This window comes from Caretta caretta, chromosome 1, assembly GCF_965140235.1.
Source record: "Caretta caretta isolate rCarCar2 chromosome 1, rCarCar1.hap1, whole genome shotgun sequence".
Lineage (NCBI taxonomy): Eukaryota > Metazoa > Chordata > Testudines > Cheloniidae > Caretta > Caretta caretta.
Window position 1 is genome coordinate 100068200 of NC_134206.1, and position 27773 is coordinate 100095972.

The following is a 27773-nucleotide window of genomic DNA, read 5'->3' on the forward strand; positions in this document are numbered from 1 at the left end:
GTCAATAACTGGTCAACTAACCACCTATTATTGGATTAAAGTCAAATCCTGTCATATATTCCAGAAAGAATGCCCTGATACAGGTGGCGGCCTACCTTTTTGACTGAATCATGGTGCCATTTGTTAGCAAACCTATTAAATGTCTTTATCGCTCACTTTACTACATGGTAATGCCATCTGTTGGGAAAGATGAATATCTTAACTGACTGGAATCTTCTAGAACAAACATATGTATTTATGTATGTGTATCTTTATTTGCATATCATGCCATCAATATACCTGGGAGTTTACAAAGCACATTAAACAAGTTAAAAGACAGGGTCTCTGCCCCAGACAGCTTACAGTCTAAACTGACTAAACAAACATACAGAAATTAACTCGGAAGGGAATGCGGTTCAGTCATTAAACCTCCGCCCGCATTAAAAAGAAAAGGGAAAGAGACATTAACCTTCTTGAAGTGTTGGCCTGCTGCCTAACTAGCGTAAATGCACTTAAAAATTACTTTTTTTACAGCGCTATTTGTGTGTTTTATTTAATTAATTTTTTCTTGTCTTTTGTTCAATCTTGAATAACATTCACATTTAAATGCTAACCTAACATTGTTAAAAATTGTAATAAGTATTCTTTCATGTTTTATAACTTCATTTCACTATGTTTTACATCTTTCTAAGTTAAAATAACTCAGTTGTTTTTTGTATTTAGGCATAAGTATTGTTGTAAAGATTGAGGCCTAATAGGCTAACAATTAAAATAGGCCTAACTGGTGAAAAGTGGATAAAGATTCATGAATTGTTAAAATGATCTGTTACATAAAACAGTTTAAGAAAAGATATGAGAAGACAGAAAGCCTGACCTAATTTAAACAGTAAGGGTCAACTGATACCACGCAAGGACTGTATCAACATTATGACTGGTAAACAAGAGGAGCAGAAATCAATGAACCAAAATTCGTGTGTTGGAAATTAGACCTAACTGTGGACAAAAAATGAGAGAGGATGGAACTATTCCACCTATCACCTTTTGGGGGCCCTTAGGAAAAAAAGACTGTGGAGGAGAAAATTTTTTTTTACTATCTCCGCGGCTATGGGAAAAAAAACTGTTGGCGTGACACCAGACCTTGATACTCCAGTGGGGAAGCTTGACTTTCATTACTACACAAGTGAGGAAACCAGCCCGATACACGTGAGATCCAGCTCTCTTTTCCCGTCCCACATGTGCTCCTTTCTGCCCTGCCTCTGCCCCCCTCATCTTACTCCTGTCTTCCCTCTCTTGGCTTTTCACTTGATCTTGAACTGTACTGCGTGGCACCAGCACAATGAGATGAGACTGCCTATCCTGCTCTGCTCAGCCTGTAAAGGACCAGTAAACAAGAGCGACCTGACTAATCACATGATGTCACTGACCAAGGACATGAGCTGGGGTCTAGAGAAACAGCTGTCATGGCCAACCTGCCAGCCCAAAGCATCTGTCCATGACTGACCAACCATCCTATATTCTGAGAAGACCAACGAAAGGTGTATTTCCCTCATATTTACTATCCTATCTTTTCTCTCCCTACTGTGTCTGTTTTGTCTAAAGCAGGAAAGTGATTATCATTCCCAACTTGGGCCTGGGAAAGGTAATCAGCGTGTCACAGCTAAATACAAGGTGGAACAGATTGTTAAACATAAAGGGTGAACACATATTTCAAGTGACCATTCAAGGTGAACTGGGAAGTTAACACCTCTTCGGTCATAGGTTAAAGGTGGGTTAGTGGTTACAGATTGTCATAATGAGCCATAAATCCAGTGTCTTTACTGAGTCCATGATTTTTACTGCTTAACAAAGAACCTGACACAGTACTAACGTGGGGATCTAGAAGAATTCTTTCACCAACTCTGCCTCAAAGAACTTTCTCATAACAAAGATACCACAACTGCCACATCCTCAGTGACAATCAGAAGAAAAAAAGAATCATCTGACTGCACATGCCACAGTGAACAAAGCCACATACTTGATCATTACATTGATTGCTTCAGGAAAAAAAATTGCCTGAAATCCTTAACAAACATAACATCCATCACAATCTCTCTAACATTGAGAGGACTGCCATACAGTCACTGAAATCCAACCACCCAATAACGATTACATCAGCAGACAAAGTGGGTGCCATGGTGGTCCTTGGCCGTGATGACTACATCAACAAGGCCAACTGACAACTCTCCAACACCACCGACTATAAAGAACTCAAAGACGACCCCACACCCAAGAATTTAAGTATATCATCAAATCCTTCCTGAAACAACCCCAAGAGAAACTCTACAACTTCATCCCCCATGAAACCACCCCAATGACCTTCTACATGCTTCCCAATATACATAGACAAGGGAACTCAGGCAGATCCATCAGATCTGACCATGGCACGCTAACTGATGGAATGTCGGGACTGTTAGAAATCATCCTCAAACCACTCACTACACAAAGGACCAGTTTCCTCCAGAACACACCCGACTTCCTCCAGAAACTCCACAGCATTAATAACTTCCCTCAGAATACCATGCTTGCCACCATGGATGTCAATGACCTCCCTACACACTAACATCCCTCATGACAGCATTGCAGCCCACCTCAAATATCCACAATACAATGGAAAAACACAGTTAGCCACCCCAAACATGTTGCCAAATTCATCCATTTCTCCTCACCCGTAACAACTTTACCTTCCACAAAAACACTTTGTCCAAACCATGGGAACAAAAGTGGGTACTAGTATGGCTCCCCAATATGCCAGCCTCTTGACGGGTGACCTCAAGGAAGAATTTCTGGACAAATGCACTACAAAACCAATTATATACCTGAGATACAGTGATATAACTTTTGTCCTCTGTACAGATAACCTAAACTCCCTCACAGATTTCCACCACAATTTTAACCATCACCATGCATCCATCAAACTCTCTCTAGAACACTCCCACGCTAGCATCAACTTCCGGGACACCATGATCAGCTTCAACAATGGAACTCTACAGACAACTATATACAAGAAACCCCCAGATCACTGCACCCAATTTCACAGATCCAGTAACCACCCCAAACTTACCAAGCAATTTCTTGTCCACAACCAGGCACTCAGATGATATAAAATATGCTCCGAGGAGAAGGTCCAGGTTATACATCTTAATATATTTAAAATCATCTTCACCAAACAAGGACACTCCCCCAGAGAAGTGGATTGCATCATGGAAGGGGCCACACAAATACCCCGAGAGAACCTGCCTCAATACCTGGGAGGAGGACGTCCAACCACACATCCCTGGTTCTCATCTTCCACCACACAATGACACCCATACAGGGTTTCATTAAACAATTACAATCCATACTTGATGGGGATCACATCCTAAAGAAAATATTTCCTGAACCCCCTCTTCTGGCCTTCAAATAACCTCTCAACCTCTCCAAGCTCATCATCAGAAGCAAGCTCCCCATAGTCCAGGACCCACCAACTCAAAGAGGCACCAGATCCTGCCATGAACAAATGCAAAACTTGCCAACATATCTCCACTGTTATGATGATCAGTACCTCCCACAGCAGTCCTTTCAAGATCCATGCATCCTACATATGACTCACATGTGGTGTACCTCTTCCAGTGCATCAAATGCCCCAATAGCAACAATGTGGGTGAAACCAGACAATCAGTAAGGTCAGGCTTGACAAAGCCCTGGCTGGGATGATTTAGTTGGGGATTGGTCCTGTCTTGAGCAGGGGGTTGGACTAAATGACCTCTGAGGTCCCTTCCAACCCTGATATTCTATGAATCATGACTCTCTCAAATGAACTCACACATAAAAATGATAAAAGACAAACTCCATATCACCCATGGGTGAACATTTCTACAAAACCATCACCCATATCTGACCTCTCAGTCCTCATCCTCAAAGGAAATCTCCACAACCCCTTCAAAAGATGAGCCTGGGAGCTTAAATTCATAACTTCGTAGGCACTAAAAATCATGGACTCAAAGACACTAGATTGATGGTTTATTATAACAATCCATAATCCACTAACGCTCCTTTGTCCTGCAATTTCAGAGGTACTAACTGCCCGTTTCACCTTAAACAGTCTCTTACAACATGTTAGCTCTTTATGCTAAACAATCTGTATTGTATCTTAGCTGTAACCTTGTATTTTAGTTGTGTCTCCTTCACCAACAGAAGTTGGTCCAATAAAAGATATTACTTCACCTACCAGACCTTTCTCCAATAGTCAATCAATTTCAGTTTCAAAGCTCTTTGCGTGATTTTGATTCTTTTCCTTTTGTGTGTTTCAATCAATAAATTTCTAACCTCTGGCATTAATTTTATAGTGGGTTTGCCCTGGTATTAAACAGGTTGAGATCTCTGTATACCAAACTTGAACTTTGTTTAATGGTGTTTAATATTGGACAGTGACTGGTCACATTAACACCTTTAATTCATTGGGTCCATATACTTCATCTAAATTAACACAATAGTATCTATCTAAAGCTTAGGCTACTGGAGACAATAAAAGCTCACTTTTTTTATTATTCTAATAAATAAGTGCTTTAAAATATTTGACCATTTTTCACATTATTTGACAATATCTGACCATTCAACTGACCAATTATTTCTGGACCAAAAGCCCAACCTTGTGCCTCCAAAATTACTAAAATGAGGTTTCACTTATTTCATTGCAATCACTGATACAAGCTTTAAAGGAATACACTACCTTGGCAATTTCAGGAAAGTAGCTATCTAAACTGGTTAATGAGCTTTCCATTTTGCTTTGTTCATCATCTGCAATTACAAAATAGAAAATTTTAAAATTAAACAGCCATTAATAACTTCAGGAAAATGCTTTATTTCCAACAACTAGCTTATGACTGTAATTACTACTTCATCTACAATAATAAACGTTGATATCAATAAAAATAAAGAGCAGACAACTGTGTGCCATTGCTCACTTTCTCATTTTGATCCAGTGACTTTTGTGTACTTTCCTGTTTGTTGGAGGGTGTAAAGTAATTGTTGCAATTCCATAAGTGAGTAGTTTGTACTTTCTTTTCCCACACGGACACCAAATCCTTTACCTAACAATACACACGGGGTTCAAGCCTGATTAAAGGAAGGGCTTGCATACATGGGAAAGTTGCACCAGTATAACTTTCTTTTTTTCTTTTTTTTTCCCAGCAGAAACTGTTTGTGTCCATAGATAAGTTGTCTTATATGTTCATCTTGCTACCTAAATCATAAAAGTAAGACTCCTTTCCAATTGACTTAACTATTTTGGAGGGAGATATATCAATGTAAGGTCCATGTGGAGGCACTGTCATCCTGATATAACTACACCAATTCAGTTACTCCTCCCACTGCTATCCCACACTGCACCAGTTCACACCTGAAGCAACCTGTCTAGTTACTTGCGCACACTCCACTGTTCCTGGGTCAACTGGACTGGATAGGCCCCCTCCCATGAGCTTAAATGCTGCTTGAAGAGGCCAAAAATTTCTATTTGCGACTCACATTCCTTGCAAATGTATCATCACAACTACACTCAGGCCTCCATGCATAAATGGCATGGTCTACTGGGAACCAACTGAATTATATGATATAGCAGAAGGGATCATGGGAGTTTAACCTTAAGTACCAAAATCCTCTGAAAATTACCAAGAATGCATAGAGCCTAGCAATAGCCCTTGGCACCCTGCGTTACCCACACAGAGTGTAATGCACTTAAATACAGGGCTGTGCTGTGAGGATACAATATGTTACAAATGCAGTAGCTTAAACAAGTTCATGCACAGCAGTGCATTATTGATTTAGTTATACCATTTTAATTAAATCAATATAAACTATACTGGTGCAACTTTCTCATGTAAACAAGGCTAAAATGGCAAAACTCTCATTAATTTCAAGAGGGCAGGATCAGGCCCGTGATCTCCAGTATTACAGGAAGTGGAAATGATGACAGCACTGGCTGCTAAGCATGACAAATCCTTACTTTAGGATTTTACCTACATCAATGTTGCCCAAATAAATTTATTTATTATATAATAACAATATTACTTACCTTCATGCGATTCTCCATTTCTTTTTTCTTGCATTGCAGCTTCAAAGTTTAGTTGGAGAATTTTGTTTAAAGTAGTTATCCATTCCTCCATTTCCAGTTCACAGTCTGCAGCGAGAAGGTAACTACTCTTGTCTTGCATCTTGAGTTCAAAAGCAAAACGTTTCACTTTGTTGTTCTACAATAAAATAAAAAGACCTTTCCATATTAGCCAAGTTTTTCCACCTCCCCTCTTCCTATAAACCAGGGGAGGAAACTGTCTTGCATGATGTTTTCTGCGGTTCACCTATGATTAAAAATATATATACACACATATATACACACACTGCAACACAAGTGTAATTTTTTTTTAAGTTACAATGCTTCCTTTTTTCTGCTGCTTCATCTTTGGAAAGATTTTTATAGTGTAGTGATGGTCTAAACCAGTGGTGGACAACCTGCAGCCCACAAAGGTAATCCAATGGTGGGCCGCCAGACAGTTTGTTTACATTGGCACAGCCGCCTGCAGCTCACAGTGGCTGCGGTTTGTCGTTCCTGGCCAATAGGAACTGGGGAAGCAGAGTGGGCCGCAGGAACGTGCTGGCTGCTGCTTTCCACAGCTCCCATTGGCCAGAAACGGCGAACCATGGCCACTGGGAGCTGCATAACTAAATGCAAATGTAAAACTGTCTGGTGGCCCGCCAGCGGATTACCCTGATGGTGGCATGCGGCCCATGGGCTGCCGGTTGCCCACCACTCATCTAAACACTGAAAGCAACTTAATTTACCTATGCTTTTGTTCCCTACCATCACCCTATTGGCGATTACATACTAAAAGCAAATGCAATGTGCAAATAGGTAGCACTAAAAATCTCAGTCTATAGGTATTTATTTAAATTGTGTGAATGTCTAAGTAATAAAATTCTTATGTAAAAGTTCCCACCTGTACGAGTGTCCTTAGATCAAAGCTCAGAAGCGTGAAACCACCTCGCTAACATTTTAGGTATCAGAGCCCTTGACACACTAGCAAGTTAAGACGAACAGGAGTGATCTGTTACAGTCATAAGTCTACTTTTTGAGTGCTCTCTTTTGGCTGTAACGTTCCACAAGCAACGTGTTGGGGAATTAGTCCTGCTTCCTCACTTCCCCACTCAATACAGCCTGTTCTGTAATTATAGCCAAGACTTCATATACTCTGTGGCCAGCTTCACCTGCATTCTGAAAAACAGCTTTGGATTCTCTGATGCAGCCAATTGGAAATTCTGTGGCTGCTTAATTTTAATTAGGTGCCTCTCCTCCTTCTTTCAGCAGTGTCCCTGTAAGTGCTCCACTTCAGGATGTGTGCACGCCCATGCACTCTTGATTTAGAGTATTGAGGCCCCAGTGAGATATCGACACTGCTTGGATAGAATGTGCTTGTTGAGGGTATAGACAGTTCCTAGGTCAGGCTTGAAGACATCAGATGTGTAGTTTCGCTAAGGGTATCACAAATGTAGGATCTGCCATATGGCCCATGAGTTGCAAACAAGCCTGTGTTGTGGTTTGCAGGCTGTGGTGCATTGTTGAATGAGGCTGGACATTTGGCAACCTACCATGTGTAAGTATTCTCCAGCAGTGGAGAAGTCCAGAGTGGTTCCGATGACGTCTAGCTGTTGAGTGGGTGTGAGTACAGACTTTTTTGCATTGAGCCAGAGGCCCAAGGAGTCAAACAAGGACGGGGCCTTGGTAGTTGCTATCTGTACCTTGAGAAATTAGCCACCTTTCAGGAGCCAATTGACCAGGTATGGAAATTTGATTATTCCTAACTGGAGAAGATGGGCTGTGACAGCCAAGACAACTTCAGTGAAGACCCTTCGGAGGGGGGGTGGGAGGGTGGAAAGGCCGAAGGGTAATATGCAATAATGGTAGTGTTCCCTGCTGTCATAAACATACAGCTAAGGGTATCATAAAATCCCTCCTTACCTGTAAAGGGTTAAGAAGCTCAGGTAACCTGGTTGGCACCTGACCAAAAGGACCAATAAGGGGAGAAGATACTTTCAAATCTGTGGGGGAAAGTTTTTGCTTTGTTCTTTTTGTTGGTTCTCTCCAGGTCAGCGAGGAATCAGGACAGGGAAAATATATCTCCCAAAGCCCTACTTGAACTAAGCATCTAGATTACAAAAATTGTAAGTAAAGCAAGGAAATGCATTAATTTATCTTTAGTTTTAGCTTGTGAATTTTCCCTGTGCTAGAGGAAAGTTTATCCCTGGTTTTTTGTAACTTAAGTTTTGCCTAGAGGGAAATCCTCTGTGTTTTGAATCTGATTGTCTGTAAAATCAGGATGGAAGATAATTTTACAGGAGGTGCTTCTTTTACTTTTTTTTTCTTCTTTATAATAAAGTTCTGTTTTTTAAGAAACTGATTGGGTTTTTAGTGTCCTACGAACCCAAGGGTCTGGTTTGTGCTCACCTTGTTTATTTTCAAGCCTCCCAGGAAAGGGGGTGTTGGCTTGGGGGGATATTTTGTGGGAATAGGAACTCCAAGTGGTCCTTTCCCTGATTCTCTGTCTAAATCATTTGGTGGTGGCAGCATACCTCAGTCCAAGTACAAATAGAGATTTGTGCCTTAGGGAAGTTTTTAGCCTACGCTGGTAGAAATAAGCTTAGGGCGTCTTTCATGCGGGTCCCCACATCTGTACCCTAGAATTCAGAGTGGGGAGGGAATCCTGACACCTACCCACTAGGAAAAACAAGAAATACCTGAGTGAGGGGCGCATGGATATATGAAAACAAGCATCCTGAAAGTGAAGGGAGACAAACTAATCTCCTGGATCCAGCAATGGAATTATCACTGCTACAGTTACCATTTTGAACCACTGAGAGTGGAACAAGGTGTTTTAAGTGCTGAGGTCCAAAATTGGTCTCCAGCCTCAGCTTTTCTTGGGGATCAGAAAGTAAAAGAAGAATAGAACCCTCTCTTGAAGAAGTCTAGTGGAAGAGCTTTGATTACCCCTACTATTAGAAGAGATTGTACCTCCTGCCACTAGAAACCCTCATTAGAAGGGTCCCTGAAGAGGGATGGTGAACAGGGTTGGGGGAAGGAAGGAGCTAAACTGGATGAAATCAGCTACAGGATCTATCTGTCTGAGGTGATTAGCTACACAGAAGGCAGAAAACGTGAGAGGCAATCCCTATAACGGTGGAGGGAGGAATAGCGCAGTGTAGAATCTGGAGAGGGAGACAGTTAGGACCCTTGACCAACAGGTCAAAATGGTCGTTTTGAAGACATTGCCAACTTGAAAGTGATTGTAGAAGAAGGTCCTTTCCTAGCGAATATGGACTTTTCTTGGATGTTCAGCTGGTCTCGCTGGCTGGTAGTGGACTGGGCAAGACCACTGAGCCATCTGCCATCTACTGTACATTCTCTTTGTCACAGATGTATAGCTCCTCAGAGATTGTAGTGTTGCTCAGTAGTCTTCAAGTGTATGATGGAGCCTGTCTGTGGCATCACTGACTACGATTCCTTAAAAGGGAGATCCTTTTGGTGTTTTGTGCCTTTTGGGGGAGGCCAGAGGACTGCAGCCAAGAAGCTTGATGCATTACTACTGCCATAGCCATAGGACATACAACTGTACTGGCAGCATCAAGTGAGAACTGGAGAGATGCTTTGGCAATTGTCTGGCCTTCCATTATGAGAGCTTGAAATTGTTCCATCTCGTCCTGTGCTAGGTGTTCAATAAAAGGTTAAAACTTTAGATAATTTGTAAAATCATATTTTGCAACCAGGACTTGGTAATAGTCTACTCTGAACTGTAAAGAGGCAGAGGAGTAGCTTTTGTGCCCAAGAAGCGCCAGCTATTTCAGTTCCTTTTCAGATGGTGTCAATTGGGACCAATGTTGCATGTTTCATTTGCTGATGACCTCTATAACCAAGGAGTTAGGTTAGGAGAAAAAAATGCTCTTAGCCACTGGGTGGAATATAGTATTTTTTGTCAGCCCAGCCACATGTAGGCGACATGGTAGCTGGAGTTTGCCATACTCTATGAGATAAGACCATTAGAGCATCACTGATGAGTATGGCAAATTTTGCCCATAGGAGATGTATGGAGAATGTCCAACAGGGAATGTTGGGGTTCTTATAGCTCCTCTAATGGAATTTGTAAAGTTTCTGCTATTCATAGTATAAGGCTTAAAAGGCCTTGAAATCATCAGCGTAAGATAGTAGGGAAAACATAAGAGGCTCATCTGGCGAGGAAGAGAATTGTGGGAATGTAGGGTTTCTTTTTCCCCAGCTGGCTCTTGCTCTTCTGTAAGTTCCTCCTGTGAAGCAGGGTCCGAGGAGGCAGGTGTTGCTTTTGGCATGTCCTCTTACGAAACCTGTAGAGCTGGTTACAATATGTGAACCATGAGTTCCAATAAGCCCAATCAGGTGGGGCATAAGGGAACAGGGCTGGAATCCAGGGTTACTCTTCCCAGGTTTGCTGGGTGTATCTCCAGCAGGGGGTTTCTTCCTCAGGATGCACCTCAAGGAAGGGAGTCACTGTTGTACATTATAGGTCCAGAGGTAAGTTGATACCAGGGCAGTATCTCTTGGTATCTCCAAGCCAGCGGTTCCCAAACTTGTTCCGCCACTTGTTCAGGGAAAGTCCCCGCTGGGCCGGGGTGGTTTGTTTACCTGCCGCATCTGCAGGTTCGTCCGATCGCGGCTCCCAGTGGCCGCGGTTTGCTGCTCCAGGCCAATGGGAGCTGCTGGAAGCGGCGTGGACCGAGTCAACACAGCTCCAGGTCCCTCCTGTCAGCAAGCGATGGAGGGTGAGTATGGGAAGCCAAATAGGGTCCACACATCTTAAAGAACCTTCAGTTACAGTAAGTAACCGCCTCTTCTTCTTCAAGAGATAGTCTCTATATGGATTCCAGACGTGGGAGAGTAGCTCACAAGAAGTCACAGTCTGTAGGATAGTATGTCCAACTGCCACAGGGGCGATGGTATAGTGAGTAGAAAAGGCATGGACGGAGGACCACATGGCCGCCCTACAAATGTCCTGCCACGGAACGCTCACAAGGAAGGCTGAAGTGGAAGCATGTGCCCGCCTGGACTGGGCCGTGACTCCCAGAGGAGAGGGGGGAAAAACGTGAGAGAGAATACAGTATTTCTCAATACAATGGGAGATCCTTTTGGAGGTGTTGCGAGCTGGGGACGTGGCCCTGGCAGCGCTCTGAGATGGTGAGGAAGAGCTGGGATGCAGCATGGAAGGCGTGGGTGCTTTGGAGATAAAAGGTCGGTGCCCGACAGACATTAAGAAAGTGTAATGTGCGTGCCCTGGGAAAGGTGTGCGGTTTAGCGTAGAAGACCAGTAGGTGTATATACTGGTTGAGGTGGAACAGGGAGGCCAACCTGGGTAGAAATTTGGGGTGAAGGCACAGGGAGACCTTGTCCTTGCAGAAGACAGTAAAGGGTGGGTCAGCCATCATGACCGCCAGCTCGCTAACCCATCGTGCTGAGACGATCGCCACCAAAAGCATTACTTTCATGGAGAAATGGGTGAGAAAACAGGTCATGAGGGCTCCAAATGGTGGCTCAGTGAGGGCGGAGAGGATGAGATTAAGGTCCCAAAGGGGGGAAGGCTTCCATTTGTATGGGAGAGTGTTGAGAAGGCTGCAAAGGAATCAGGCAATAGAGTCAGATGAGCGAAGACAGAAAGCTCATCCACAGAGGGAAGGCAGGCACTGAGTGCCACCAGGTGGATGCAGACAGAGGAGTGGGAGAGGCCAGACTGTCAAAGGTGAAAGAGGTAGTCCAGAAGGATGGGAATGGAGACGGAGTCCAGAGAGTAAAGGTGGCGATGTGCCCAGGTGCTGAAGCGTCACCATTTAGCTTGGTAGCAGGCTCTAGTTGACGGCCATCTGCTGTGAATGAGGATGCTGTGCACGGCGGCGAAGCACACCCTGTCTACAAGCAAGCCCCATCCAAATACCAGGCTGTGGAGTGGGGTGCTGCAGGTGGCCGTGCACCTGTGTAAAGAGATTCGTGAGGCAGGGAAGGGGGATGAGGAGGAAGCGAAGAGATGGAGGAGATTGGTGAACCAATATTGGTGAGGCCAGGAGGGAGCTATGAGAATTACTGCCATGTGATTTCACCACACCTTGCGTAGGACTTGCAGGAGAAGGGGAATGGGCGGGAAGGTATAAGTTGTCCCCAAATCTGAAATGGTTGTGGGTGAGGACAAAGTCACAAAGCTCAGCCACCAGGTGTGCCGTGGTCTCCTCAGGGATACTGTTCCTGACAGCTTGTAGTCCATCCTTGTGTGGAATATTGGTGTAAAGAGCTTTTACATCCATGGTGGCGAGGTTGGTGTTTTCAGGAAGATCACCAATGCATTGTAATTTCCTCAGGAAGTCGGTGGTGTCTCGAAGATAGCTAGGAGTGCTCGTAGCGTAGGGTCTCAGAAGAGAGTCCAAATAGCCAGATAATCCTGCTGTAAGAGTGCCAATGCCTGAGATGATGGGACATCCAGGATTTCCAGGTTTATAGAATACCCCTGGTCAGGGCTTGAATAGGGACTGGGAGTGGTTGGCTCACTACTGAAGCAATTTTTCCCTCTCTTGGTATTGACACCTCATCAGTTATTGGGAGTGGACCACATCCACCCTGACTGAATTGGCCTTGTCAACGCTGGTTCTCCACTTGTAAGGTAACTCCCTTCTCTTCATGTGCCAGTACATTTATGCCTGTATCTGTAATTTTCACTCTATGCAGCTGAAGAAGTAGGTTTTTTACCCACAAAAGTTTATGCTCAAATAAATCTGCTAGTCTTTAATGTTCCACCGGACTCCTCGCTGTTTTTGTGGATACAGACAAACACGGCTACCGCTCTGATACTTGGCACCACCAGGTGAGGGAAGCCAGGATGGAGGCGGGGATCAGGATTGGCTTGCACAAGCGGTCCAACTGTAGGTTGCAGCCTTACCAGAGCCACAGCTGGAGGCAGCACATACGAGGGTGGGTACATGGTATGACTGAGGTGAAGACCGCCACATGGCCAAGAAGGGAGAGGAACTGCCAGATGCGTGTACATGAACGGTGATGTAGTAGCATAATGAGCAGAGTGAGGGAAGTGAATTGGCCCAATGGGAGAAAGGCGCAAGCCGTTACTGAGCCCCTATGAAGGTGAGTGTACAGGCAGGGTCGAGAACCAACTTGTCCTCATTGATGCAGATCCCCAGGTTAGTGAGAAGGACGCAGAGGGTCTGGATAAGCGGCAAGGAGGCAGTTGAGAGACGGTGCAACAAGGTGCCAGTTGTCCAGCTAAGTGAATATGGAATGGCCTAGACGGCACATTTAGGCCACAATGACTGCAAAGACCTTCATGAAGACATGGAAAGGGATGGCAATCCCAAAAGGGAGGACCCAAAACTGATAGTGGAAGCAACCTAATGTGAAGCGGAGGAACTTACAATGAGTGGGGTGGATGTCTATATGAAAATACACATCTTCCATAACGAGAGCTGCAAGCCACGCTCCATGGGGAAGGGATGGGATAACAAGGGGGAGTGTGACCATCCAGAAGCAGAACTTGCACATGAATTTGTTCAATGACTGGAGATCCTGAATGGGGCGGTGGCCACTCCCTACCCTCCCCACTCCTCTGCGCGTACACACACACACACACCCCTTCTATTGGGCAAGGAAATAAGAAAAGTAGAAACCACGGCCATGGTACCAGCACGGGATGTGTTCTATGGCACTCTTCTGGAGAAGGGTATCCACTTCCTCTCAGAGGAGACTGCACTGGGAAGGATCCCCGGGGTTCCATGGGGCGGGTGACAAGGAGGAAAGGAGAACCCTATCAGGTACCCCTGGTGAAAAATGTCCAGCACACAGCGTTCGGTGGCGATCTTTCCTCAGTGGTGGGAAAACAGGGCAAGACAGTCCCCAAAAACGATCTGAGGAGCCAGGGAAGGGGCTGAGAGGGGTTCGCAGATCTCGGGGAAAGAGTCCAAAAGACTGTGTGGATGGATGCTGTTGGAAGGGGGAGGTGGCAGAGGCAGAATAGTGAGGTCACTGTGTGTGCAGATGGTGGAGAGACAGCTCTTGCAGGCATTGAGGGTAGGGCTGGTCTCGGGACGAGGCGGCTCTGGTAGGTGCAGCAATGTCCTGGGGTTTGTTGTAGACGGGAGGAGGAGTAGTGCGAGTAGGGGCTGGCTGGTGATTTGGCAGCGGCAGTACACTGCAGTCTTGGTAAGGATACCAAGTGCGCCAGTAGGGCCAGGCATATGGGTCACTGGGCATCAACAGCCCCTCAGGGTTAATGGAACCATGCCTTGGGGGACGGGCCATACGCTGGCAGGCAGGGCTGGTTCTGGGGGTCCAGGCTACAGGAGCGTGCAGGAGAGAATGGGGAGTCTGGCTCAGGAGACCACTCAGAACTGGAGGACGGGTCCGGCAGAGGCCAGGCCGTCGGTGCTGCCAGCACAAGACAAAGCAGAACAGGGCAGTCCTGGAGCAGGAGAGGTTCAGCCACCGGCAATACCAGTGGTGAGAGGTGATGCAGAGCAAGATGCTGCCAGAGAAGGAAAGACTCATCCAAAGGAGATGGAAGCCTCAAGGCGACTGGAGACTCAGAGCGCTGAGGGGAGCCCATGCATAGCAGCATGAGATTGGCCATAAGTATCACAGGGAACAAGCGTCCCAGCATGGGCGGGACTGGGCATGAAAGTCTGGATGGTCATGAAGGTGTTGACAGTGCCAGAGATGAAGGCGGCAAACTCGGTATCAATACTGGAGACAGTGCTGGCGGGTCACAGCAGTCCTTGGACTTTTCTCTATATGAGATTTCTTAGGAGAAGGAGCAGCTGAGTCAACACGCAACTTCTCACCTGACCTGGCACCGCTTGGGATGGCAACACTGTGTTTAGAGATGATCCCCGTCAGGGAGCCGCCCTTATGCCTGTGTGTTTCTTATGTGCATGGCGGGGTTTTGGCAGTTGTGTCAATACCGCTGGAAGGGCCCACGGAGGCACTCACCATCAGTGACAGACATCACTCTGGCAGATCTGTCAGTGCCAGATCCGATTAAGTCTCCTCCACCAGGCCTTTGCGGAGGCGAAGTTCCCTAGCTTCCCGAGTTTGAGGTAGGAATGAGCAGCAGATGGAGAACTGGCACCAGCGTGGGCTTCACCAAGACAACAGAGAAAGCATTGGTGCTTGTCACTCACAGAGAAGGAGCACGAGCACTAGCATACCTTTTGAAGCCGGCTTGCCAGAGCATAGTCCCCAGGACGGGGGAGTGTCCCGCAAGGGGAAAAAAATCCAGCAGGGGAGATCTAAATGACTAAAAACTGTTAGACAACTATATACAACTAGAAAAACTATTTACAGAAGGAACGGACAAGAGCTCTCTTAGCAAGCTACGAGCACCGAGGAACAGGGGTTCTGATTATAGCCATGCAGGAGAAAGAGGGAACTGGAGAAGTGTTGACCCCCACAGACTCAAAGGACACATCACACGGCTGATGCATGTAACACGTGCCAGTCAACAGACACTACTACAAGCAGTTCCAGCTCTGGCACATGGCACGCATACACACCCACATTTGGAATCCACATAAAAAAGAAGATCTAAGTTATATATTGACTGGGCTAAGTGGGATTAGAAGGACCCTATATTTGTTGGAATTGGTTTATTGGGATTATAAGGACCCTGTATTGGACAAAATTGGTTTTCAGTAACCACTCATCATAAAGTCTAGTGTCTGAGTGGTGAGCCAAGAGTTAGAATGCCTAAGGAGACTACATTTTTGGCTTCTTGTTAACCAGTGTGGTGAGACAAGTTCCCTTTTTATTACTGGCTTGGTTATAATCTAATAAAAGAGTAACCACCAGTTTGTGATGAGTCTGACCGATTTCTCAGGTGTCTGTCCTGAATTTGGTAGTCTTAGCAGTGACCTACTGAGGCATAGTGACCCCAAATGTAATTGTACCTTCAGAACTTCAAGATCCAGACCTTTATTACTTCTATTTTATAAGCTCAAATCAGTGTGGTACCTAGAAGTTAAGTTCTGGTCTTTTCTTGTCGTACATTACTGTCAGTAATTAAGATTTTGCAATCCAAAATCTCAAGTGCCTTCAGTTACATCTACCCAATTGTACGGTCTTCAGAGATGCAGCACAAGTGTGACTGATGGCAGAATCTGCTTAATTAACAGTTATGTTAATATATCAGCCAGAACAAAATTCACTTAACTTTCTCATAGCTGTGCTAGCTCTAAAAAGTTAACAGTAAAAACTTCATTTCTGTTATGAAAGTAAATAGATACAACCCCAGATAAACAGAGGCAGCAGCTCTTGTTGACTAACATGCTACCATTTTTTAAAAAGTCACTTTCTCGACAATGACCACAGTTTATGGCCAAATCCTATCCTATCCTGAGCTTTGCAGATCACCAGGATATGAGTGAAGGAGAATAAAAATATATAAGTAGCTTTTTCTTCCCTCTTTACCAAGGATGGGGGAAGGATGCTGGGGTTCAGAGCCAGTACAAATACACAGCGCCTCCCTACAGATGACCCCTTCCCTCCTGCAAGATGCCCTAGAATATGCCACATTTCTGGATGTGTTCTTTTGGTCTGTTTTGTGCCAAGCACTGGGAGAGGAGGGGAAGAGACAGAGTGAAACAATTTGGGAGGCACTCTGAGGGGATCTTTGTAATGATTTCAGACTCCTCTCAGTGGTTTTTAATCAGAGGGAATGACCTGGGCCTTAGTTTGCAGGGCTTTAACCTAAGAGACTAAAAACAACTGACTCATTTGGGTTAGATTATTTGTATGTTTATTTAAGTGGTTAAACTGCATATATTATATGGGCCTACAGTCCATTTACTGCACAATTCACCGATCAACGTTATATATGTACTAAAGGAATATTTCATCTCTATTCGCAACATTTTTATACAGTAAATTGAAAAAACATTGCAGCATGGGCTCACCAAGGTTTTTCTCATTAATTCAATATAAGGTTAAAGCAGTTGAAATGTGCTCCTTACAAACTTCATAAATAAAGCAAACTTGGTTTTGATTATTTTAAGTTTGTTGGGTGTGCAACTCAACATTTTTAAAATTTGTGTTTTGGTTGCACCCCAAAGGCCATATTCAGGATTGGGGGTCCACTGTGGAAAGCACTGTACAAACACACAGAAGGATCCAGTCCTTGCTACAAAGAATATCTGATTTGAAACAAGTACTTTGTGCCCCTATACTACAAAGACTCGGGCATGTGCTTAACTTTACACGCTAAGTATTCCAATTAATTTCAATGGGACTACTCACAGTGCATTAAGTTAAACATACAAAGGCATCTTTGCAGGATTTGGGGCCTTAATAGATATGTTCTTTGAGTTATGGACTGTCTTTTCAGTATATGAGCATACAGTTTCTTTTGAACTGAGGCCATGTTCCCCAATTGGGCCTCTAGACAATACTGCAATACAAATACTAAAATACAAGAAGTGCATACAGCAAATTATTGTGGGCAACAAGGGAGATAGGACAAGATTAATGGTAATAAAACCGTGCATCTACACAGGGTCACTGTGCACAACCTCATGGTCCAAAATAATACGAAAGGTTTTTTTCCTCCAGCTGCCAAAACTGCTTTTTAACTGAGCTATTATTAATTGGTTGATTTCTTCCTGGCTTCTCAGCAAAAGTGAGTTTTGATGAGAGATTTCATGTTTTTGATATTTTACTGATCGTTTGGAGCAGAAATTAGTGGTCTTTAAATCCAAAGTGCCAAGACAAATTAACATGGATGAATGGCTTGTGCAATTTAATTGATTATGAAGTTGTATGAGTCAAAAGTGCAAATCTTAAACTGATGAATATATATTTTAGTCTCCCAGTAGCAAGACAATAGTTAAAGTTGTGTCAGAATTTTCTATTTTACAGAGTCTGTACCTCTGTTTCACCTTCTTACAGGACCCTTTTTTGTAAACATGCCATGGGGAATTTCCAAATTTCAGCCACTAATTATTATTTATGTCATTGTCTCCATGTGTGTTTTGTCTGAAGGCTGTTTTCAGGAAATTTGGGGAAACTGGAAAACCAGAAAAGCCTGATTTTGCCTCCCTCCCACACACACACTATGCACAATTATGTCTTCTGCTGCTTCCTGAGCGGCAATACTGAGACGTCACAGATTATCAGTCACGCACTCACTCCAGTTCACTGGCATTCTGGGAAGTGTCACTAGGGCCCAGGTTGTCATGGCAACAGCTGACTGTGATAACTGATTTACATCAGACGACACTAACATTATTACAAAGAAAGGTCACAGTAGAACTGACATAAAAGCACATTGTGTTTTCAGAACCTCCCACTGTACTCCTTTAGTTTGTACTGTAGTAAATTACATGATTTCTTTTAAAAGGGTAATTGTTTGCTACTTTCCTCAAAAAGGGTTACATGAAAATAAGATAAAATTACAGCTCCTTTTCATATATATTATTTATATGCTTCTTACAAACTGGGGGCTATATCTTTAATATTTACATTAAAAAACCAGGAAATTATAAAAGTGAGTCCCTATTCAGTCTTGTTACATAATTTAAAATAAGTATTATTTAGAATTTGCAGTAAAAAATCATATTTTGTTTATGAATATAGTTTACTTTCAAAACATTGGTCAGCATGACACAGTGGTAAAATAAGGAGCATCACAAAGACCGTGACGATAAAACATACACTGAAGACAAAAAATTTGCAAGTGCCTTATTAAACAGTACATATAGAAAATATTTTCAATTTAAAAACTAAGAACATTCACAAATAAATGTTGTTTAACATTAATTAAATTTGCTTTTATTAATAAACTAAACCATAAAAATCAGGAAATTAAAAGGTTACAAGAAACACTTGTTAAGAAATGCCAGAATGAATGTTGCCATGCAACTTTAATTCAGCCGCCTTGTGAGTATGCATTATGGTAATTTTTAAATACATTATCTTTTTTTAAATACACACAAGACCCCTGGTTCATTCAGCATACAGGATGGATCTACTCTGAGGATCAATTGGAACTTTGGAGTGAAGGAGTATGTTGTCTGTAGGACCCCTGGCCTTTTTTGCTGCAGAAGCTGGAAGGTTTGTAGTGAATGAGGCAGGAGACTGCAGAAAGAGAATGGACAGCCTCATGGTTAGGGCAGTTAAATGCTGCTCTGGAGACTTGGATTTTATCCCGGCTTCTGCTATCGAGTTCTTATGTGATGCTGGGCAAATCACTTACACCAAACTTTTCATAGATAATCACTTCTGCGTGTAATTAAAAACTATATCAGAATGCATACACACAAGGTGGAAAATTAAGGTTGCATGGGCAACGTTCATTCTGGCATTTCCTAACTTCAGAGTGCTCATCTTTGCATATTTTTAATCCTTAACTTTGTATTTCCTAATTTATTATTTAGTTTATTGCTGAGAGCAACCTTAACTAAGTCTTTTGTTTGTGAGACAAGGTGGATGAGGTAATATCTTTTATTGGACCAACTTCTGTTCGTGAAAGAGACAAGCTTTCAAGCTTACACAGGGCTCTTCTTCAGGTCCGGGAAAAGTATTCAGAGTGTCACAGCTAAATACAAGGTGGAACACACTGTTAAATATACGGGGTTAACACATGTTGCAAGAGACCACTCAAAGTGAAGTGGGCTGTTAACATCTCTGCAGTCATAGATTAAAGGTGGACTAATGGGTTGCAGACCGTTACAATGAGCCATAAAATCCAGTGTCTTTACTGAGTTTATGATTTTTAGTGTCTATAAAAGTTTTTTCCCCCCTTATGCTAGTATAACTTATAAAAAGAGTACAGGCTCACAACCTTAGGTGCAACAGGGAAATGGGGAAATAAAGGCAGTAAGAATATGAGAGTACCCTCTGGACAAAAGTGCGTAAGCACTCCACAAGGAACTCCTATCCACAAGGCTCCTGAACTACAGAGATGAGACCCTGGGACAGGATTTCAAGGGAAGATACTTTAGAATGGGCAAAAGTAGAGGCTCCTCAGTCATTCACAAAACACACAGTGAGGACTTTTGTTGGAAAAGTTCAGGCGGGAGAAGAGGCAGAGGAGAATAATTTGCTGCAGGTCAAATTTCAGCTTAGTTTGATTTTATGTTTGTTCCTAATGGTCAAAAACTTTATAATGGTAAATACTAACAAACTTGACTAAAGCAGGAAGAAAAACTCTGCTCTCATATTTATGAGCTATTTCTGTCCTTTGGAATTTGAAGATTAGGATGCTGAGATTTAAAAAAAAAAAAAAAAAAAACTAACTGGGGGGCAGGACAATGCACTCAGATTTCAGTTTAAGTCACTGGAGCCAAAGAGTGAGGAACAACAGAGTTTGGTTGAGAGGGAGGACTGACTGACATACTGTCACTTGGTGGGCAACCTTTCCTTCCCTATATTGTGTCTGCTCTTTGCCACTTCCCTCTGCACAATATACATTCATAGTGAAAAATTCAAGCCCATCTGTTCCTAGTGGGCCCATGTGCCTCGTCCCCGCCAGCTGCTTCCTACCGAGTCTTAGTGCTCCACCATGCTATGAATGATGGAATATTCTAGACTGCACCCCGTCATCTATATCACAGTACCATAAGGAGAATCAGCGAAAGGGACTTCTTGTTTATGGGGACAGTATGTGCTTCAGGCCCAGCACTGGCACAACTGAGCTAGCATTTAACATCATCTCAGTCAGGGGTGACAAAGATATAGGGAAGGGCAGGGAAAGAGTGAATAAGAGGTACATGGCAGATAGACTTCTGGTCACGATGCCCTTTTATTGCTCTTTTCTGTGTTCTATTTAAATTTGAACCAAACTACAGTTTTAGTGGGTTTAGCCAGGACTAACTTTCTAAACCAAGATAATATCGGTAAAATCACATCATCTTATCAACTTGATGCATAAGTAATTGTGTTACAAATACAAGGCTTTTATAGCCAAGTTTACATTATCGATTTATTCAAATATTTTTGTGCTATTTAGAAAATAATTTTGGGTGGAACTTTTTAAGCCTCTATACAAGTTTATGCAAGGAAGAAAGGAAATACATATACAAAATAATTTATAGATGTATTCTTTCCACAAAGGTTACTATGTCCAGATTCAGGAATTAATGCTAAGAGCCGAAAAACCCAGTTGTCTCCAGGTCTGCTCTGTCTAACAAAACAGATACATACTGTACTATAAACATATAACACAACTCCATAAAACCAATCCTCTGGCTCTTGCTACGAGCAAAACTTTTGGGCCAAAGAGTTGTATCTTTTGCTTCAAACATTTATTTTTAAAAAGTAAAAAGGTCAAGTGAAAACATCTGGAAGGGTGGCTGTGAATATGATACCACTCCCACTACTAAAATCCCACACAAGAAGCTATGCAAAATATTTTACAGCCCATGTAACTACACAAAATGTAACAGAACTTAATTTTATGCTTTCATTAATTCATCATGCTTTCTTCATTTATTTGTCTTGCTACTTGCCTCCATGTGTTTCTTATAAACACACAACATAAATCAGTGACTTTGTCCATTTTCAGAAACAACCACTTTGAAATTTAAAACACAACCTACAAAATCCAACTACTTTTCTTCCTAACATGTAGCGCACCTGCCTGTTTATGTGACTATTTAAAAAGCATGCAGTATGTGTTTAATTATATCCCAGGATAATTATGTAGATTTTGAAAAATTCTGGTCTAATAAATTCATCATCTACACGCACAATATATAAAAAACAGCCAGTACAATTATATTTACCTGAACCACCCCCATACAAGAATCCAAAAATATTGATCCTTTTGGCTCTTTAGATATTTTCTCATCTTTGTAGAAATTGAGATTATATGATCCATCACCAAGTTGGATTAAGTGGAAAAATCTTCTCTTAAATGACTAGTTTAAAAAAAAAAAGCATTGTTAACAGCAGTACTATTAATTCCATATTTCAAAATCCATACAGTAACTCCCTCACTTAACATCCTAGCTATGTTCTAGAAAAATACAACTTTAAGCAAAATGATGTTAAGCAAATCCAATTTCCCCATAAGAATTAATGTAAATAGGTGGGGTGGCTAGGTTCCAGGGAAATTTTTTTCACCAGACAAAAGACATTATATATACATATACAGTTTAAGTTTTAAATAATTTTAAACAAACAATGTAATACTGTACTCACCAATAATGATTATGAAGCTTGGTTGAGGCAGGGGTATAGTGGGGGAGCAGGGTGGGGGCTTGCTCCATTCCACCCACCCGGAATGCCAACTGGGAAGCAGGGTCACTGCCTGCTCCCCAGCAGGAGCCCCAGGCAGGCGGAACAGGGCACGCCCCCACACCACCACCACCCTCCCTGACAGGAGCCCCGGACAGGTAGAATGGGGAAAGCTCCTGCGCCCCAACGCAGAAGCCCTGGACGGGCGGAATGGGGCAAGCCCCACACCCCTATCCCGCTCCCTGACAGGAGCACCGGGCAGAATAGGGCAAGCCCTTGAGCCCCCAATCCACTCCTCGGCTGGAACACTTCATGGGCAGAGCGGGACAAGCCCCCACGTCCTGACCCAGTCCCTGCCAGGAGCACCAGGCGGGCGGAGGAGCTGGAGCTAAAGAACATTGTAAGGCAGGGGTCAGCAACCTTTGGCACACAGCCCATCAGGATAATCCGCTGGCGGGCCGCAAGACATTTTGTTTATGTTGATTGTCCGCAGGCACAGCCCCCCCCCCCAGCTCCCACTGGCCGTAGTTCACCATTCCCCGCCAATGGAAGCTGCGGGAAGTGGGAGGGGGGGCCCCGCAGGGACATGCTGGCCGCTGCTGCCCACAGCTCCCATTGGCTGGGAACAGTGAACTGCGGCCACTGGGAGCTGACAGTCAACGTAAACAAAAAGTCTTGCAGCCCCCAGGGGATTACCCTGATGGGCTGCATGCCGAAGGTTGCTGACCGCTGTTATATGGGAACATTGCAGGACTTTAAAGGAGTATGTTCTCTAATAGGTCAGCGTCCTAATAGCGAAACAATGTTAACTGGGAGGACATAAGTGGGGAGTTATTGTACTTGCTTTAATAATGTAATACGCCATCAGTGCACACAGCTTAAAAACAGAACTTTTTTCTGTTTAACCTAATATACACACACACACACACACACAAATAAAATTACATCCATTTAATTTTCCAACGGGGAAAGTTTCATTATACTGATAAAACAGGGATGGGAGTGAGCAATTTATGAATCATATCATGATATTGGCTGTAAGTTTAAAGTCAGCCCCACCACTTAAAAACTAAACATGTATAAAACATACATTATACAAATAATAATATGAATGGTAATGGATTTTAAGGTTATACTCTGAAGTTACTATAGAAAGTGCATCATAGAGTTCCATGTTTCTCTCAATGGATCTGTAAAATGCACAAATTTTGTATAAATGAAATGTTTCACAAATTATGTTAGCTGCCAGTCCTGCATGGGATCAGAAAGTCAAGTTGATTATCCATTTCTCTCAATTACGCCAGTAAGATTTTATAACCAGATCTTAGTTAACTCTCCATATATCTGTAAGGCGGTACTGTGGTCCTAATAAAAGCAATTAGAAATTATCTAATGTTAAAAATAAAGCAAGCAAAACAGACTCAACATACAAAAGGGAGGTGATCAGAATAAGAAGGTTCCATATTACGTGGTCACTTTTCTGATCACAATTACACTTTTCAGTACAGTTCTAATCTGAAAGTGACTGTAAAAACAACACCTGCTTTCTTAAGAGACCTGGTCTGAGAGTGTGTGTCTTCAGGAGTCTTCTCTGTTTAATTTTATATTTTGCTACTATAAGGTAAGCAGAAGCTTCTCCTTCTTAACCCTATGTTCTTTTTAACAAAAGCAAAGTATACATATCTACTCTTCAGAGAAGAATCACACTGAAATATTAAATATCTATAAACAGTCATCTTTTAGTGTGGCACAGTAAACTTACCCTCATAGTTACACTGATTGCACTATTCATATTGCCTTTGTACAGCCATCCTTGTTTGGTTATCCCACCCTTCTGAGATCCTAGAGATGCTGCATCCTAAAACAAAATTGCACAAACTGAAACTGCTTTCCATCAACAATTGATGTGATAGATTATTGTAACATTTTATGAACTTTCATATACTTCTTACAATTGAACTTACAATTAGGTAGTCAAATTATCATAACAATCTTCAAAACTCTATTTTAGGATTTTATACTGTTGCTCATTACCATTGTATCTGAGCACCTTTCACATAAAATCCGTTAGCAATAGTTAAGTCCTCACTGCATTTCATGAATCCTCTGTTTTCCATTTTCAGGGTATAGAACAAGGGTGGATAAACTACAGCCTGTGGGCCAGATCTGGCCTCTCAGGCTTTGGATCCGGTCTGTGGGATTGCCACCCTGTGGCGCTGCGGCCTGACGCTGCTCCCAGAAGTGGCTGGCACCACATCCCTGCAGCTCCGTCCGCTGCCCTCGCCTCCAGGCACTGCCCCCCACACCTCCCATTGGCCAGGAATGGGGAACCGCAGCCAATGAGAGATTCAGGGGAGGTACCCATAGGCAAGGGCAGTTCATGGAGCCCTCTACCCCCCCCCTCCCTGGAACTGGTGCCAGCCACTTTCAGCAGTGGTGCAGCCTGGCCCCGGTGTGTGCTGCTGCCACCCCGGGGGCCAGTCCAGGTAAGCGGCACTGGGCCGAAGCCCAAACCCCTCCTGCACCCCTCACCCCAACCCCCTGCTGCACTCTGCACCCCCTCCCGCACTCCACACCCCTGGCCTGAGCCCCCTCCTGCACCCCAACCCCCTTCCCTGAGCCCCCTCATGTACCTCACACCCCTCCTCTGCCCCAACTCCTTGCTCTGAGCCCCCTCCTGCACCCCAACCCCCTGCCCCAGCCCTGCATGCAATTTCCCCACCCAGATGTGGCCCTTGGGACAACAAGTTTGCCCACCCCTGAATAGAAAGTCTGCTTGGGTAGGGATTTTTTTTTAATTTTAGTTTCAGGTCCAATTTTGTTGTTGTTTTGGGAGGAGGGAGTGTATGTCAGTGTTGTGAATGTCATTCTTGTTATGGTGGAAAGGTTTTGTCAAAGAGGAAGAAGGTTTTGCAGCATTTCCTAAAGATGGTCAAACCACGGACTCATTTACTTCCTCTGGAAATTCATGCCATAGGTGGATCCCCTCCACCAAGAACGATTTGTCCCCAGGTTTCACACACTTTGGAACAATGCATATCAAAGTCCAGGACAGAGGAGCATAGGATTTAAGGATTCATTGATGAAAATACAGTTGTAAATGTAAATAGGTCTTGATCCATTAATTGCTTGGAAGATTATGCCCAGGACTTAAACGAATACCAGAAGAAGACTTGAAGCCTGTGGAGCCACAGGAGCATGAGCCTGATTTGTTTTCACAGTAGCCCAAACCAGGGAGGATGTATGTGAGAATGCCTGGCAAATTCTTCAGATATACAAAGCTTTAGGGACTGCAAACTTGAGTGTCCCAGATTATGTCAGTTGTCCCGGTGTAACATGAGAGATGAGGTACCTCAGATAAACAGAACCCAAGCTATCAAGGGCTTTTGGGTTTAAAACCAAACCTTTAATTGCACCCAAAAATTAATTTTAAAACAGAACATTCTAAGGAGCACAAATGTAACAAGCCCCATACAAGAAGCACTGTTAAATAAGTCACTACTAGCTGAAGCTTGAGTGGTCTTCAAGTGTAGCACCACATGTCAAGCTGAGGTAACCATTCTGTTAGGACAAAAGAATGAATGAATGAGGACTAGAAGGGGTAGTTTCAGCCCTCTAGAGAAGCACAGAGAGGAGGGAAATAGTCTCTAACACATGTGGATATCAAGAAGTAACAAACCAGTTATCAAGTGGGCATGGGATGGAAGTTTGCATATCTACAGGGGACTGTTTCAAATTAACATTGTTTAGTACCACAGACTAAAACAGAACAACAATTCTTTTAAAAGCTCCATTAATGTGCATATTCATTCTGGCTAACAGCACCCTATACATGTGTGCTAGGAGCCAGAAAAATGTGCAGAGGGCTGCACAATTAAATCTTAAATCTATATATTCATAAATGCCAGTCAACATGGTTTTAGGGTGGTGGCAGTCCAGCAGTCCCCCACAGGACTACTATTATTTCTGAGTAGGCCTCAATTCTTTCCTTGTCTCACTAAGGAGCTTGCTTGCTCCTGGTCAGGCCCCTAGTCCCAGTCACCCCTAGCCTGTTGGGCCATAGGAGACCTACCATCAAATGTTAACATTCACTAGCCCGACTCAAAATCTCGCAAATCCCTGCCCACTGCTTTGAAAAGTACTCTGGTATCTCAGCACTAGTATGTTATAAATACCTCAGTAAGTCATCTGAGGAACACTGTTTCCAACTACAAGCTCCCTCTTTTCTCTGGCACAAATTAAAAGAGAAGGGGTATCTAAGGGCTTGCCTACATTTGAAAGGATACAGCAGTGTAGCTGCATCACTGTAGCACAGTGGTTCTCAAACTTTTGTACTGTTCACCCCTTTCATGTAGCAAGCCTCTGAGTGTGACTCCCCCTTCTAAATTAAAAACACTTTAAAATATTTAACACCATTATAAATGCTGGAGGCAAAGCAGGGTTTGGAGTGGAGGCTGACAGCTCACGACCCCCCATGTAATAACCTCATGACCCCCGGAGGGGTCCTGACTCCCAGTTTGAGAACCCCTGCTGTAGCACTTCAGGGTAGATACTACCTATGCCAGCCGGAGGGATTCTCCCATTAGCAGAGGTAATCAACCTCCCCGAGATTCAGAATTTTTCCATCAACCTAGCACTGTCTACACCAGGGGTTAGGTCAGTTTAACTATGGCACTCAGGGGTGTGGATTTTTCACACCCTCAGCAACATAGCTGGGTTGACCTAACTTTTCAGTACAGACCAGGCCTAAATTCTGACTTAACACAACTTTGTTTTTCTAGTTCCAGGCCTCTGTTGACCTGAGTTTGCCAATTCTGCTGAACTGTGTAATGTTTTTGTGGTAGAAACTGAATTAGTGTGTGTTCACCTATTCCACCATTTGAAAATAAGAAAGTTTGAACTCAGTCTCCCGAGGTGAAAAGCTAATGCACTTTTATACTGCTCCATCTGTTAATTCAAAGGAAGGCACAGTCCCTGGCCAACAGCACAATGCTTTTGCATTGAAAATTCGCTTCCTGTTTCCTACAGATTATAGGCTCATTTCCCCGTTCGCATTGTTGTTGCATGCTAGGTTTATGTTTTCAATGATTTTTCCACAATAAGATCCAAACCCTACTTCTGAACAGATTATTGTTCAAACAATCACCTACACCCTAGCTTCATTCCTCACTCTCAGGCTGATTTTAAAATTCACCTACATCAAACAGCATTTGCTATCTGCTGACCCAATAGCTTGAATTATCCAAATCCTTTTATTGGTACATGTGCATTTCTTTTCAATTTGATATCACTGTTCCTTATTTGCTCTTCATTAATTTTTTCCATTATCTGCAAACTTAATAACTTTGTTTTCTACATGCTTTGTGTCTAAAAATCATTTTACAAAGGAACTTTTTTTACCCACAAAAAACCTATCTTACAGTCCAAAAGAAGAAAAACCTTTTGCTCTATTTGGTCAGTTTTATCCATGAAGTTGTGTATTGTTTGG

The 27773-nt window shown here is 43.2% G+C and overlaps 1 protein-coding gene across 17 annotated transcripts in view; it reads right to left on the minus strand.

Annotated features, from left to right (window-relative positions):
* Positions 1-27773, minus strand: part of DOCK9 (dedicator of cytokinesis 9) — a 331662-nt gene that overhangs the window by 177243 nt on the left and 126646 nt on the right. For all 17 annotated transcript variants that reach the window (XM_075129522.1, XM_048854041.2, XM_048854093.2 and 14 more), the window contains 4 exons: positions 24048-24143; positions 21832-21966; positions 6068-6242; positions 4727-4794 (listed from right to left, as the gene is read on the minus strand). In XM_075129522.1, coding sequence (XP_074985623.1) covers positions 4727-4794; positions 6068-6242; positions 21832-21966; positions 24048-24143 — 474 coding nt within the window. The remainder of the gene's footprint in view (positions 1-4726; positions 4795-6067; positions 6243-21831; positions 21967-24047; positions 24144-27773) is intronic.